We start from the raw sequence: 14,587 nt of genomic DNA, 5'->3' as shown, positions 1-14,587 counted from the left end.
TATTTGGAAAACATGTTTTGGCTGATATGAATTGAATTTTGAAAAAAAAATCAAGGCATTGATTTCCCAGATTGAACTGGGAAAAGTGGTTGTCTTTTTTCAACTGTGGTTGGCCATCAGGTCCCCATAGCTGTCTGCTGTCTTGCAGTGGAAGGATAGAGACAATGAGAGCAGTTACATTAAGTTTAGTTGCACCTAAATTCATACATTTATTAGCTAAGCATTCTTCTATAGAAAAATGGATAAATACGTATCTCTGGAGAGTGATTCAACCAGCTATCTTAGAATAGGATGAACTGGCCTCTATAGGTGTTCTCTGTCTTCACTGAATGTAGAGAAGCTTAAGCAGCTAATTTAGACTACATTTCTAATTTCAGTTAACAGTTCATGCTACATTAGTGTTTGCTTAGAAGACATTTGAGTGTCAGATGATGGGGGCCTATATCACTCAAAATGCAATTAGGGTTTTGAAACTTGACCACCTACACAGCACAGTGGCCAGGTCCCATGGCCCGTGGGGGAGAGGCCTAAACACATTTTTTTGCAAGTGATGTTTCATAAGTAGACCTATAATTGGCCCTGAGGTCTGGGAAAAGAAGAAGCTGTATATGCAGCTGCTGGTTATGGTTTCATAATGCTTGTCTTTGACAAGTTAGAGTTGGTGGATGTTGATCTACCTCGTGACTCCTTTCTTGTCCTAGAATTGGTTTATACAGACTACAGTAATGTGACCTGTGTTTTAACCCAGAAAGGTCACTGCCTCTCCTCATCACATCTCTAGTACCAACTGACATTACACTGCTGCATTGTGGTGATCCTAATACGCCACCAGCAGGGATCCAGCTTTCATAAGTGTTCACAACATGGGTGTCTGCATGTGAATTAACTGCCTAAAATTGCATTATATCAATAGAAATCTAACCAATATGGTCAAGTGGCATCTAGAGAGCATTTCATCTGACCATATGTAGGAAAAAAACTTAGGATGATTTGTGCAGCTCTCAGGAGCTCACCAAATATTTTGACCAACACTATAGACTACGAAGAAAGCTTAAACCTGAGATCACATGAAAACACTTAGGCTGCAATTAAGCTGACTAAACAGTGATTTGTTGTGCTTTAGAGGCAGTCTAGAGTATCTGAGACAATGACACAGGCCTGGTGGCTGTGACCTAGGACATAGAGAGGACATGTGGCTTCTAGACTGGTAGTTGGAGGCCAACTGGAAATATTCAGGGACATTAACAGCACTAGATACTTATTCAAGCGGCTGAACTGAACCACTACTTTGTAGGCTCAATCCTGCCATAGAGTCAACAAAGCTAAATCATTACTCAGCTTAGGCGAAAAACATGGTCCAGTGGCAAATAGTTCAAATAACGTGTTTGACTCTTGGCAAACCTTTAGCAAATAATTCAGCCTGTGAGGACAGGATTCAACCACCTGAACATAGGTGCTGAGGGACAGTACAGGCTGTATGGGACTTTGGGAAGTGCTGGTCTCACAGAAGCTGGTCTCTCCATTTCATACCTGCATGGGTGACTTGGATTCCCTACAGCACCCCAAATGTACCGAACATGTTTAGGAAATTGGATTCCTGCCTGGGCAAATCTGTCTTAGTTAATAACTGTATTGGCTATGACTACACACAAAACCAGTTACCAGACACTAGGGAGTGCTACAGTACTCTGCCATAGTACAGTAATTAGCAAATAGGACCTTAAAGTTATTAAAAAGGAGTAAGAAAACAGCAGGTGACTGTGTGGACTGAGCTGGAAACAACGCTTAGATTCCAAATTAGTTAAAGTGGTGATTGTGCCTGCAGGCAGGCAAGAGCTGTCAGAACTATACATGCCCTCCTCCTAATGGTGTGGGATGATGTAATACCCACGCTCACCCAGACAAAGGAAATTTTCACTCACATAAGTATGGGGAATACTTCTCACAAAGAAATCACCTCATTTTGAACTTTCTGTCTTCCTGTTTAAGGGAAACCCACAAAATAAGCTAAAAAAAAGTGTTCCTGGCAACTAAAAATCAGAGCTTCACAGAATACCAAAAAGCATGGACTAAAAATATGCCATTATAAGCTTAATCTTCTCTTTAACTTCTTCACCTTCCATAGTTTGTAAATTACACTTTATCTCTCTTTCCTCCAAAACATAACCATCTCCTTAACCCTTTTCTTCCATTTAGCACTATTTCTGCTCCATGAGTACTCATTACTATTTTTGTGTAGAGAGGGATTAATGTACTCTAAGTCTGAAGAGCTGTTTTGGCATTGTCTTGAGACCTTCTGCTCTTGCTTCATATCTGAAGAGAACATGTGTCCTCAATTTTCATTTTTTTTTAATATCTAATTAGTCTAATAAGAAATAGTATCTTTCCCTGTCTACTGTTTGTAGACCTTCTCTGCTATAACAGTATAATCAATTTAGATTTATATGCTTCTAAACCAATTTTTGATTTATCATTGGTAGTTCAGTAGCACTGGCTTACACAAGAAAATATTGTTAAATAGAATTGCTACTAATGTTTTGAATTAAAGAACTGGTATCTATATCACCTTGTGAGAACAGGATTCACATAAATTACCTTCTTCATTAAAGCTTTTGATGCACTATAATTTAATTTATTTTTTTATTATTTTATAATTTTTTAAGTTTTACAAAGAATATAATCTATTCAGGTTAATTTTCAATCATACATTTTCTTATCGTTGGATAGTATGTAGACTAATTTTTACTCCTGAATTTAATAAAAGTAAAAACTACCAAGCTTATTCTTTATGAAGAATCAAATTCAACAGACTTCTAATACAGACAGCTAAGTAATGAAGAAAACTGAACAGACATGTCTTTTTCTAAGGTTACACATTCTTTCCACAAAATACAGTTAGTTCTATTACAGAAAGCTGAAACCTTCCTCTGAAGTGTTCAGAATAATATAGATGTTGTAAGAGATAGCACATTTTTGTTTGGTCACATGACTTTTAGTGTTATCAGCCGAGCTACAAAGACTAAAGAGAAAGTGAATAACCTTTCAAACACTATTTTAATTTAGGATATTTGAAATAATGCAGTTAAGAGGGAAGTCAAGCTTTTTTTTCGTGAACCATTTGTGTCAAAAATATTTTTTTGCCAAGAATTTTAATTTTTAAAGAAAAACTTTCATTCTTTAACCCACTGAAATTAGGAGGAATTTACTAACTACTGGAGGATTAAGCACTTGAAAGAGCTTTGAGCAAAGAGATTCATTTGTCTGTTATATGATGTGGCTATGTGTGATAGCAAAGAACTTGTTTCAGTAATCACAGGGGTCCTTTCTAATCTACGTTCCCAGGCTTAAACTCAGTTCCTAAACCCCAAAACATGAGCAAAAAGGCCCAGTTCCAAAGACATACATCCTGAGGGGAAGGCTAAGAGTAGAAGCTAGGGAAAGAGGATCAGAAAGTGGTGATTTGTAGACTGATGTTAATGAACCACAACTGGCCTAATTACCCACAGAATATTCACCAGCCCTTGTGTGAGATGATGGGCATCAGAGCCAGCTGACTGCTCCTTTCTCTGGCTTTGAGAAAAAGGTCTGACTTTTCCTTCCTGAATACATTTTCTAGTGTTTGGAAGCTAGACTTGGCTCTTAAGTATTAATAAAAATACTATGCAAATAAGACATAAATGACACAATGATATGAAAACCATAATTTATTAGGAAACTTAAATATAGCAGGTAAAATTGTGATACATTATATAAATATCTTTGGTATACAATAAATAAGGCTATGCTCCCAAACAGTTTGGGCAGAAATTCATCCTGAGCTGATTGTCCTGAAACGCTGAAAAATTTAGCAAATGAAAACATACACTGTGCATATGGAAAAACATTACAATTAACAATTAAACCAGCTGATGCTCTTCATTTGTCCAACAATCCGTTTGGAACGAGGATCAAACTGAAACTGAGTTGTTCCAAGGAAGAAGTAGACATAGCCTAGAAATAATGTTTAATACAGTTATATTTCATAGGTGACTTCTTTTTAATATTTTGGAAAAAAAATCAAACCCAAGATGAGCAGCCCATGTATGCTTGTTATTTTTAATTTCCTTCTCATTAAGACTAATAACAGGTTTTTTGAAAACAAATGATCCTACCTACAGAGGCTCAAATATTCAAGTAAACCTAGATTAAAGGTATGCTTTACTCACCACCTTTCTGGAAAACAGCATCAACTCTGCCAGTTATTCCAAAGTCGGAGACTATTTTCCTGGGATAACCATGATCCATGGATTTTTTGTTTTCATCATATCTTAACAGAGGAAACATCATTACAATTTGTGAGGAAGCAGACAGTATTTTGAAAGTCCAAAGCAAATTCATACACGTATGCAACTCTATGGTTACTAAGAAGTCTTATAAAGAATAGTTAATGCACCTTTTTGATTCTTCCTGTTATGTATTAAGGTTCTCACATTATGAGTATCCTGAGATTCGAAAAACCTGCCTTTGCTAAAAGAAGGGTCTCACAGACCTTGGGAATGCAGGCCAGGAACTCATTAATGCCTTTCTGGACTGACCAGAGCCTTGTGCATCACTTGCACATAAAATGAGTAATGGATATCCAGTTCAGTATAAAAGCAAAACATATAACTTGGGAGTATAAGACAGTAGCACAGTCCTGAAACATACATGTATTAGTGTCAACCATATAGTTAAACAAAATCAATCTCTGAAATTTGTCACGGGCTACACTTGAATTATAAATATGACCAACTGTACAATTGGAGGACAATTATAATCACATAGAGAAATTAAATTCTAACACTTTTTACTACCAATCCATTTTGTTTGAAATGTGAATAAAACATGGACACCTTCACAACATTGCACTGAAAAGCAGCTCCACTGTTGTGGAAAAAAAAAAAAAAAAGGAATAATTTACCAGAAAAGTCACTCTGTAGTTGAGCATATGTTTCATTCCATTGCAAATAATTACACTCCTGGCACAAATATATAGGGAAAAATGTCCTTTGAAAAAGTTACATTTCATAGCAAATTGTTGCAATTTTTAAACTTTCAGAGAATCCTGTTTACATTTCTGGAATATTCCTGGTTTAAACATTACTACACTCGAATTTTATAGTAATACATCAGTTCTTAGGGACAAGTGAAAATATACCTTTTAGTATACGAACATTAAAATCTTACCTCCAGTATCTGTCAGCTATAAAGAAGTATGTTTTTCCTGTGGTTTCATCACTGTAAGCAGCATTAACTCGTTTGACAGTCTTCGGGAACCCCAAACGATAGATTGGTTTAGGATAGCCAGGTGCAATGTCATATCCCCTGAGAACCCAATATTTATCCTCTGAAAAATATAAGCACATTTCATTTGGTTTTGCTATTTATAAAGAGCATTTAATTGTGTATTAGATAAGGAGTTGGGTGTCTTAGACATCAGAATTATCCCTTTCAGTTTATTACTTTAGAAAATGGTTCTAATTCTTTCATTGGAACTACATCATGAAGGTAATGGAAATGTCTTTTAGCTTTATGAGTAAAACATTAGAATCGTAAGGTGTATGGATAGTATTTTTACCACTTTTTTTTTCCAAATGAATATAAAGTATTTGTCTAGGTAACAACCTGGGGAGGGCTGGAGGCTGATGAGCTAGTCCACTCATATTGGTCTGGGATACTGAGTTTACTAGATTCCTATAATATTATTTGATTTTAGAGCCATATAATATTTTGAAAACTAGACAATGTGCATTAAATTAAGCGATTAAGAAGGGCATATATCTAATAAAAATGCTTTGTAATTTTGGATACTCTAACATACTCAGAAATAGTAATATATTGTGTACTGTAATGTATCAGGTACTGTAATATGTGCATAATGAAGTTGAGACATTTAACACCTTGAAAGGAAAGGATTGACTGTTTTTTCAGTGAACATGCTTTTTTTTTTTTTGGTCAAAGTATCACAAAATACTAATAAGCATATCAGTAACAGTACTGTACAAATGCCTGTATTTGCTAACTGGATTCACCACAATTTCTTCTGCATAAAGTGACATATTTTAGAGCTTAAGAGGAACTAGAAATGAAGAGAACTAGATTCTCTGTTTCACTGATCTTCCTTTAAAAACACCTTGAATTCTGCAACTGTATAGTTTGCAAAGGAGCAGGGAGTAACCGGTTAGAAAAAGTAGAGGATTTCAGATTTCATTACCTTTAAAAAGTAAAACTTCATCCCTCTCAACGTTTTCATAAGCAGCTTGAATTCCTGATGGTAACTTTGGCCAAAACAGTGAGATAAAATTGAGCTCTGTCGCTGTCCTTGTGGGATGTTTGCGCAGCATATATCTGATTTAAACAAAATTTATGCAATTTATCCAATCATAAGTGCAAAATAATTATTAGAGCTCCTGGAGTATAACAGAGGGAGAAGGGTACCTAAGTGTGAAAAACCTCTCCACTGAATGTAAAGGAAATTTACAGTGACCACACTCTTAATTTTAGCACCTTAGTTAAAATCAGGCAAAATGAATATAAGCCCTTCTGTTTCTCTGTAGGACAAGCAGACAAAGAGCTGGTTTCAGTAACCGCCTAACAGATGTCTTTCTATGTGACACAGCTTTCAGTTCTATCCCTGCTCTTGTACTGGGGAATAGTGGAAAGGTTAAAGTGTGGGACCCACAAACCCATTGCTAAGGGATATATGAATGTTCTTGCTTTGCTATGAGTTGAAATGCACTCAGAGACAAGTCTGTTGCAGCAGTGGCCACAGCAGCAGAAGAGCTGGAAAACAGCCTACAAGCCCTCATTTCCTTCACTGCTCTCATCAGCAAAGGCTCTTAGGATTAATGATTTGAGATCTCTTGCTTGTTTAAATACGTTTTCTAGCGACTCTTTCTACTCCATTCCCTTCTCTTTGCACTACATTCTAAAAAGACAGTTTTGCATCATGGATTACAGATTTTTTTAAAACTGCTGAATATTTTAATGTAATAATACATATGCTTGTTGTTGTTACCTGCCCTTGAAGAATATTATTTCTCCACGTAGGGTAGTAATAGCATCAAATGTCAAATTTGGGTCACAAGCTTGTGGAGTTATGGGTCCTGTCGGCTGCACAGCAGCATTTGACTGTCCTATAGGAAGAATATTTTATCTTTCAGTATGAAGAAATATAGTGTTCAGAAGGTCTATGAGCACACTAAGAGCCCTCTTTACAGGCAATGAGAAGGTATATGGTTTTCAGCTAAAATCTGTCACTAAAAGCAGACCTTTAATGTTGATAAAACCTGTTGTGTTCATCCTTTCCAAAATAAGTTTTTTGCAGGACTGGACTTCAGCTGAAGTTATCTCCCAGGAATTTTCTCTTTCGTCATTCATAGTTCAGCAACAATTAAACTTCACATTTGGTGGAATAAGAAAATTTTAAATATATTCCTATTAGTGTTTACCAGCCTCCCAGTTAGAGATATTAAATAGAAATATTTTTTTCGTACCATAGATGGCTTGAATGCCATCAATGTCATCCTGAGGAAGAAGGAATTCATTAGGATCCGTGTAGGAGTAAGTTGGATACATCAGTGCTCCAGGATCATTTGAATGAGATAGACCGAGTGAATGGCCAAGCTCATGGGCAATAACAATGAATAAATTGTATCCTGTAGGATAAAAATCATATGAAACAAGGTAAATCTATTTCAGTGTTCACCACAGTTCATTAAGCGGGAAACATCTATGCATCCTCCCAGAATACAGTTGATTAAGCGGGAAACATCTATGCATCCTCCCAAAATACATTCCATGTATAAGGGAGGCTGTAAGTAATGCTATCAACATCACAACTCAAAAATATTGTAGCAGAACATCTATATGAATACTTAAAAAATGTCTGGCCAAAAAAATCCAAGGACAATTTCTGCTTTCTGCTAGTTTTGCTCACTTTCTGCTTGTAATCAGACTCACGAACTAAGCATCACATGAGTTAAGAGTTTACGAGGTGAAACTGTAAACTGATCCAGTTACAAAGTCCTTACCTCTTCCATCTTTTGTCCAGGCTTCCTCCTCATCAAGATGCACATCTCCACCAATACCTTCACCAGGCTGGAAAGCATGAGCCAGCTGCCCATTGGGGCCATCAAAAGGAGAGTTGTCACGGTGATCTAAAATGAAGAGAAAAAAATCCCTCAGAATCCTAAATTACTTCTATGACTGCAGACGTCAACTTAATGCATAAAGATACCAATATTACCTCTATAAGCAAAAGAGATCATTATATCTGCTTCTTTGTCCTCAACCTTCCGGAATGTCAGTGGTGTCACATTGCTCCAGACACTGAGAGCTTTTTTGATTGCTTCATCTACATCAGCTCGTCTCATCTTTGGAGTGTAATTCAAAATCCTTCAAGGCAAACCCGACATACTATATATTGCTAGGAATACAACATTTTAGCTGAAAAAATAATAACTTATGTAAAAATTGAAAATCGTAGATATATCTTTCATGAATGAAAATTAATAACGGCTTCATTTTAGATGCTGCCTTCTAGAGTGTCTGTCTTCCAGAAATCAGTTAATCACTCTAGATGTCCAAATATGGCATGATGTGTTTACTTGGGAGCTCCCAAAGTTGGAATGCTAGACTTACACCTTTTTGAACCAGAAAAAGAAAGGTTACCTGTATGTCAGATTATTTCTTTTCCATTTGGGATTCCCTGCTGTGAACACGTATTGCCCTATATCAGGTATACCACATCTAGGTTTTTTCATAATCTCTAAAGTGTCAAGATCAGGTTTCCCAGTCACTTGCAGTCCAAAGAATGCCTGCATTTCCTTGAGCTTTGCAACAAGGGGATTTTCACCCTTGTTTTTTAAATGAGGCTGGTGATCCCTTTGAAGATCGTAGAAATTCCGTAGATAATTCTGAATGAAAGATTAAAAATGATCATTGTGGCATATCAGTACTGTCTTCAGTCACACTTAAAATTGATCTTGAACTATTCCCATATAAACATGTCCTGTGTTTACCAGGAGCAAGAATAGCACTTTTTTTCCCAGGAATTTGTGTGAAGAGTCAGACACAACCTACAGCTGTCATACAGTTTTCTGAATTTCTTGTTTCACTTATAGGAAAAAATGTATTTAAAATCCAATATTTACTATTAATAATTAATTCCATATTTTTTTACGTTGCCTAGTTACTCTAACAACAAAACTTATGAGGAAACTTATAGCTGGTCTCACTCAAGGAAATAGAGATTGGCAGTGAGACTCCACACAGCCAGGACTCCCAACAAAGCAAGTGACTACTACCTAACAGTCAGCATTTGGAAATCATGCCATTTATTTTTTGCTACTAAATATGATATCAGGAACTCAGGTCTTCCTACTAAATTTCAACGTTTTTGTCTCCAGTAAATAGTGTTGTGTCTACGTAAGGTTTTCTCACAAATGTCCTTTTTTATAAACTATTCCATAGAAGATCTACTCAGCAAAAGGTTGAAATACATCCCTGCTTCAAGCAGCTTTCCCCCCTTATGTTACTGAGACTAATCATGTCACAAGTTTCAAAGCACATTCTGAAACGTGAATTGCTGCTGAGTTTGACTATTTCTGCACAGCCACATACCCTTGCTGCTAGAGTTCATTCTTTGGTAGTTTTATTATTACTTTACTGACAGCATCAAAAATGAAGTAGTTCAATATACAGATTACTTCTGTGTAAATAAGTTCCACATAATTTTCATGTGTTTTCTAGACTGACAGGAAAAGCTTTGTCTCTGCAAAATGGCAGATTTTTACTTTCAAGCCATATTCTGCGACAAGAATTGCAATTGTAGTTGTCTCTCAGACTACCTTATGTTTAACTTAGAAATGCACTAAAAGATACTTACCTCCACAAGCTGTAGGGTTTTACCTTCATCTTCTGCTTCTGGAGCCACAGGAAAAGCAGCAGAGACAGCCAAATATAGCAACAGGAGAAGAGAAAGGGTCTTCATCCTCGACTAAGGTTTTCTGCCACAGTTTCAGTCTTAAGCTATTGAACACACTTCTCAGCTCTGTTTATATAGCTAATTTGTAGATCAGTGACAGTCTGACTCATGTTGCATAACATCCTCTGATTAGCAAAAATGATGCATGATAGTTTCATCATCAGGTAGTGACTCAATATGTTTAACTAATGTTATTGTCCTTATTTTGCCTGAACCTTCTGTTTCAGGCAATTTTGTAGTTTGTTTATTAAATAAAGAAATGCTTTTCAGGTAAAACATGGTGCTACATTTCACAGGGTTTTTTTATTCATTAATTTAGACTATTAATAGCACAAAGTCTTGACAAACTAGCAAAATGATAGGAAATAACACATAACAGTAAAATTACATATTATATTATAATTAATAACTTTATGCTATAGACATGATACTTTTTTTTACTATTTAACAAAATATAGCATATCATGTCATAATATGTAATAATAAAATGTAAAAGTTAGTACAGAAAGCTGATCTTATCTAGGAATAATCAGTATCATAACTCCAGGAGGGGTGTCATCAGCTAACTTATAGTTGTATCTAAAACAATCTTACAATGCTAGAAAAACTGAGTATGAAAGTTATTCAGCATTTTTTTACTGATGCTAGCAAAACTCAGTGATTTTCCTGCAATGCATAAACTGGGTTCCCATTTGCATGGTAAGTAAAATAATGGTTTTAATCTTGTCAGAATGGATAGCGTCTCAGCTGCAATAGGGTGTTGGGATCCAGTCAGAGGATGAGCTGTGGCTGGATGGACTCCAGGAATTTCTGTGAGTCTGGAGTAGGAAGACTAAAGTAGACTGTTCACTGAAAGAAGAGTGAGTGGAACCATGACAAATGCTGTTACATATATGAAAGGTTTTTCCTAAAGGGAAGCAGTCTCCAAGACTTTAGAATGATCTTAAACAACAGTGATTAAGGTTAGACATGAGGCTTGGGATTCAGCTGCCTGAGCATTAGTGCTATTTGAGATGCCGAAGAGAATCCTACCTGACCTCCAGCTGCCCTGGAAGAATGCATAGCTCCTGTGTCATGGCAGCCAGTCCCAGGTGGGTGTCTCAAGTATAGGCAAATGAGTAATGAGCTGGAATGAGTTTTAAGTGTTTCATCATGTAGATAAGTTATTTAGGTCTCTAAGCTCCCATTTTGGACAATGGATTCTACAGAGTGATTCAACTGACCATATGACTTGGACTTGAAGATGAGAAGAATTGCTCTTTATACTTCATTGACTGTATTGGATAGGCCTTTGCCAACGGTAAGAAGAGTTTATATACCCCAGACACATATGGAAACCTGCCGTGCAGACCCCTAAATAGAGGAGAATGTTTTTTACTGGAAGGACAGTTAAGTACCAGAGGAGATGGTCTGAAATGGCTGCATATTTGCTGGTGCTGGAAGCTGTCAAGGACATTTTTCAGAATGGTTTTTTGGCATGGTTCTTGTTGGAGGTAAAGTCTCCTTGGAAATCTTAAAAGGGAAAACATAAATGTTAGGGAGAAATACAAATATGTACCACTATAATTTTTTTTCTGATATATGAGCAAGTTTTGCTCTGAAGGAGCTCAATACAGGATGAAGAGATAGAGTGTACCCTCAGAAGGCTTGTTGATACAAAAATATGAAGAGTCACTGATACATCAGAAGGCTGTGCTAACATTCAGGGAGACCTGGGCAGGCTGGAGAGGTGAATGGACAGGAACCTAATGAAGTTCAGCAAAGGCAAGTGTAGGGTACTGCACCTAGGGAGAAATAACCTTAAGCACCACTACAGGTTAGGGGTTGACCTGCTATAAAGCAGCTCTGAAGAGAAGCATTAGGGGGTGCTGGTGGATATCAAGCTAACCATGAGTGAGCAAAACGTGCCCTTTGGCCAAGAAGGCCAATGGTACCTGAGCTACATTAGGCAAAGCATTGCCAGCAGGTCAAGGGAGGTAATCCTCCCTCTCTGCCCTGGTAGTGCCACATATGGAGTACTGTGTCCAGGTCTGGGCTTCCCTTTACAAAAGAAACCTGAAGCTCCTGGAACAAGTTCAGTGAAGGGATACTAGAATGATTAAGGGTATGGAGCATCTCTTATATGAGGAAGGGCTGAGGGAACTGTGTCTGTTCAGCCTAGAGATGAGAAGTCTCAGGGGGGATCTGATTAATGTATGTAAGTATCTGAAGGGAGGGTGTCAAGATATATGAGGAGAGCATGCCAGGTGGTAGGACAAGAGGCAAAGGGAACAAACTGAAACACAGGAAGTTCCACATAAACATGAGGAAGAACTTTATTGTGAGAGCGACTGAGCATTGGAGTACTCAGTCCCTTCCGACTTCAACCCTTCTGTGATTCTGTGATTCATTGTTGATTATTCTTAATCCACCCGGACTTTTGGATATGAACAAAAAGAATCATGTGTTGAATACTTCTCCAAAGTCTCTGTTACAGCTCACATGATCCTGAGATTTGTGAACTGTTACCTTACTTCTCTAACTCTGTCTCTGAAGTAGTGTTATTTCCCTGTAAATATTTCTCCTTTGTGTGTTTCTATAGTCTGTTTTTTATAGATCCTGATTCAATGCCTGAATTTTCTTCTTCCTATTTTTTTTTCCTAAGGAGTAGTTAACTCCTTATTTCCTCTGTCCTTTTTTCTTTAATTTTCTGAAGGTGTCATAGGCATGTTTAAACACACAGGAAGAGAAGAGATGCAGATTAAACAAATGTGTCTGGTGGTCGAGATGGGAAAGACAGGAATTCATGTGTGGTGGCTTGCACAGAGAGGTTCTGCTGCTTTGCACAGTTCTGCAAGGGGTCTAGGGCCAAATTTTAATGTGACCAAGAGGATATTGAGTCAGGCAGAGCATGAGAGGGGACATCTGCTTGTTTTCCAGGAAACTTTAAATAAATTACTTTCCAAGGCAGGAACAGAAAGTGGGAGCTGTTTATGCATTTGAAGAGTCATCAAGTGAAAAAACTTAAACAGAATCAGGAAGAGGAAGCAGAAGCAGTGGCTTCTCTCCTTCTTGGGAATTTCCACAGTGTTGGGCTGCAAAGTCACATCACATTTCACCATCTGCTTTGGCTTTCTACTGCGTGTTCTTCGGCACATCTCCCTTGAATGAGGGAAGAAGAGGTTTCATTCATCTGTTCTTCCCATGGTACAGCAGCTAGAACATTGCCATCATCTCCTTTTCAAGCACTTACCTTCAGACAAAAAACCCTCAAAACCCAACAGAAGGAGATATGAATATGCCAAAAGGAAACTGAGACCCTTCAAAATACATGAGAATTTTTACTAAGTGCCAACAGGTGTCTATACTTTGCTTGTGGGACCCTAGTTTCGCTCCTGCACCTGACTGGCACAGTATGTCCTGGCCTTTCAATTATAGCTATTTTCCAGGGCCAGGACTCTGTCCTGCGTGCAGAGGTGTGTGTTGAGGATCTCAGTGACAGCCCCTGGGATGGGACCAGAGGCTGGAGGCCCCTGTGTCTGTGGTGCTATGACTGGAGTGACTGGGGTGCATGCATGTCAACTGGGTACATATGTATGTGTGCAAGCACTGTAGTTGAATGAGCCAGTGAGCAGGGTAGGATGTTGGGAGCTGGGAACAAAAGTGGCCTTAAGCCAGGGGTGAACACTGGAGAGACCAGGGTTCTGTGGGCTGGCCATTGATGAACAGCAGCTAGGGAGGCTGTGGGAACTGGGGTCAGTGGAGAGAGATCCTTATGTGTGTGTGCCTGAGTCAACAGGGGACAGCAGCATATCCCAGGGCATCTGCTGGATAGATGGAATGCCTAAGCCTAGCTGCTTGGGATCCAGAGTATCTTTGTGTGTGTGTTTACCTATGCGCACATGTGTATGTGTGTATGTGTGTGTACATGGGCCTACTTGGAATGCACCTAGGGGGGTGGTGCAGATTCATCTCTATCAGGTTACCAGATTTGGGCAACTCCTAACACATTGGCCCTGCCTGAAGTTTGCCCAAAATCTCCATGTAACCAATGGAAAGAAGGAAACTTTACCCTTACCTACCCCCAGTTGTTCTTCAGAGGCAGCTCTTGACTGGATCAAAAGCATTAATACCTCACAGAGGTTGCCAAGAATCAGTCCGCAGGTCTGGGACTCATCTGCTAAGTCACTGCTAAAACCAGACTGGGTGCCTAAAGAGGAGGGGTTGACACTGTTGTTAAGAAAGCGCCAGCATTTTCAAGGGTTTTTCTGTTGTACACACAGGCTGGTGTCTCCCTGTATTAGCAATACATAGTGGAGTTAAAAGGACTTTTAGGCAGAAGCATAAGAGGAGATATATTTCTCCAGAAGAGCTTTTCAGCCTCAATTTTTTGCTTCAGTGATTTCCACTTTGTACGCCACTTACCTAGGGCTTGCATCTGACTCTTCAGGATATTTCCCTCTTCCCCTAGTTACATCTGATAACATTTTAAAATGTTCTAATGGCTTTCATCCTTCTCTCTTTAAGGAGAAACTTCCACCCACACCCCTGGCTAAATAATGAAAAAAATAAATTCACTGGGTGAATTGTAGTGGGATTTCC

At 38.2% G+C, this 14,587-nt stretch overlaps 1 protein-coding gene and 1 long non-coding RNA gene across 4 annotated transcripts in view; one reads left to right on the top strand and one right to left on the bottom strand.

Annotated features, from left to right (window-relative positions):
• LOC133271599 (uncharacterized) overlaps positions 1–8,273 on the top strand; it is a 54,469-nt gene extending 46,196 nt beyond the window's left edge. For all 3 annotated transcript variants that reach the window (XR_009744195.1, XR_009744197.1, XR_009744196.1), the window contains 2 exons: positions 7,520–7,704; positions 8,072–8,273. This is a non-coding gene — a long non-coding RNA (uncharacterized LOC133271599). The remainder of the gene's footprint in view (positions 1–7,519; positions 7,705–8,071) is intronic.
• Positions 3,876–10,840, bottom strand: LOC133271597 (interstitial collagenase-like). The gene is made up of 10 exons (XM_061457836.1): positions 9,908–10,840; positions 8,692–8,936; positions 8,267–8,415; positions 8,052–8,177; positions 7,515–7,676; positions 7,037–7,154; positions 6,233–6,366; positions 5,206–5,365; positions 4,206–4,306; positions 3,876–3,990 (listed from the first exon to the last, which is right to left on the bottom strand). Exons 1-10 carry the CDS (start codon positions 10,010–10,012, stop codon positions 3,890–3,892), a joined length of 1,401 nt encoding a protein of 466 aa, XP_061313820.1. The 5' UTR covers positions 10,013–10,840; the 3' UTR covers positions 3,876–3,889.
• Between the last annotated feature and the right edge of the window lie 3,747 nt (positions 10,841–14,587).

The sequence above is a fragment of the Pezoporus flaviventris genome, unplaced genomic scaffold (assembly GCF_033815535.1).
Source record: "Pezoporus flaviventris isolate CSIRO_AGI_PZ_B2104156 unplaced genomic scaffold, CSIRO_AGI_Pfla_v1 ptg000025l, whole genome shotgun sequence".
In the NCBI taxonomy this organism is placed as follows: domain Eukaryota; kingdom Metazoa; phylum Chordata; class Aves; order Psittaciformes; family Psittacidae; genus Pezoporus; species Pezoporus flaviventris.
This window is presented reverse-complemented; position numbering and strand designations above follow the sequence as displayed.

What these genes read in the sequence shown, in the direction of transcription:
- LOC133271597 (XM_061457836.1), bottom strand. Translation starts at nt 10,012, where the DNA reads ATGAAGACCCTTTCTCTTCTCCTGTTGCTATATTTGGCTGTCTCTGCT. An exon ending in GATCTCTTTTGCTTATAGAG is followed by an intron (nt 8,178 to 8,266) that starts GTAATATTGGTA and finishes TCTTCATTTTAG; the next exon opens with ATCACCGTGACAACTCTCCT. An exon ending in TGGCATTCAAGCCATCTATG is followed by an intron (nt 7,155 to 7,514) that starts GTACGAAAAAAA and finishes TTCTTCCTATAG; the next exon opens with GACAGTCAAATGCTGCTGTG.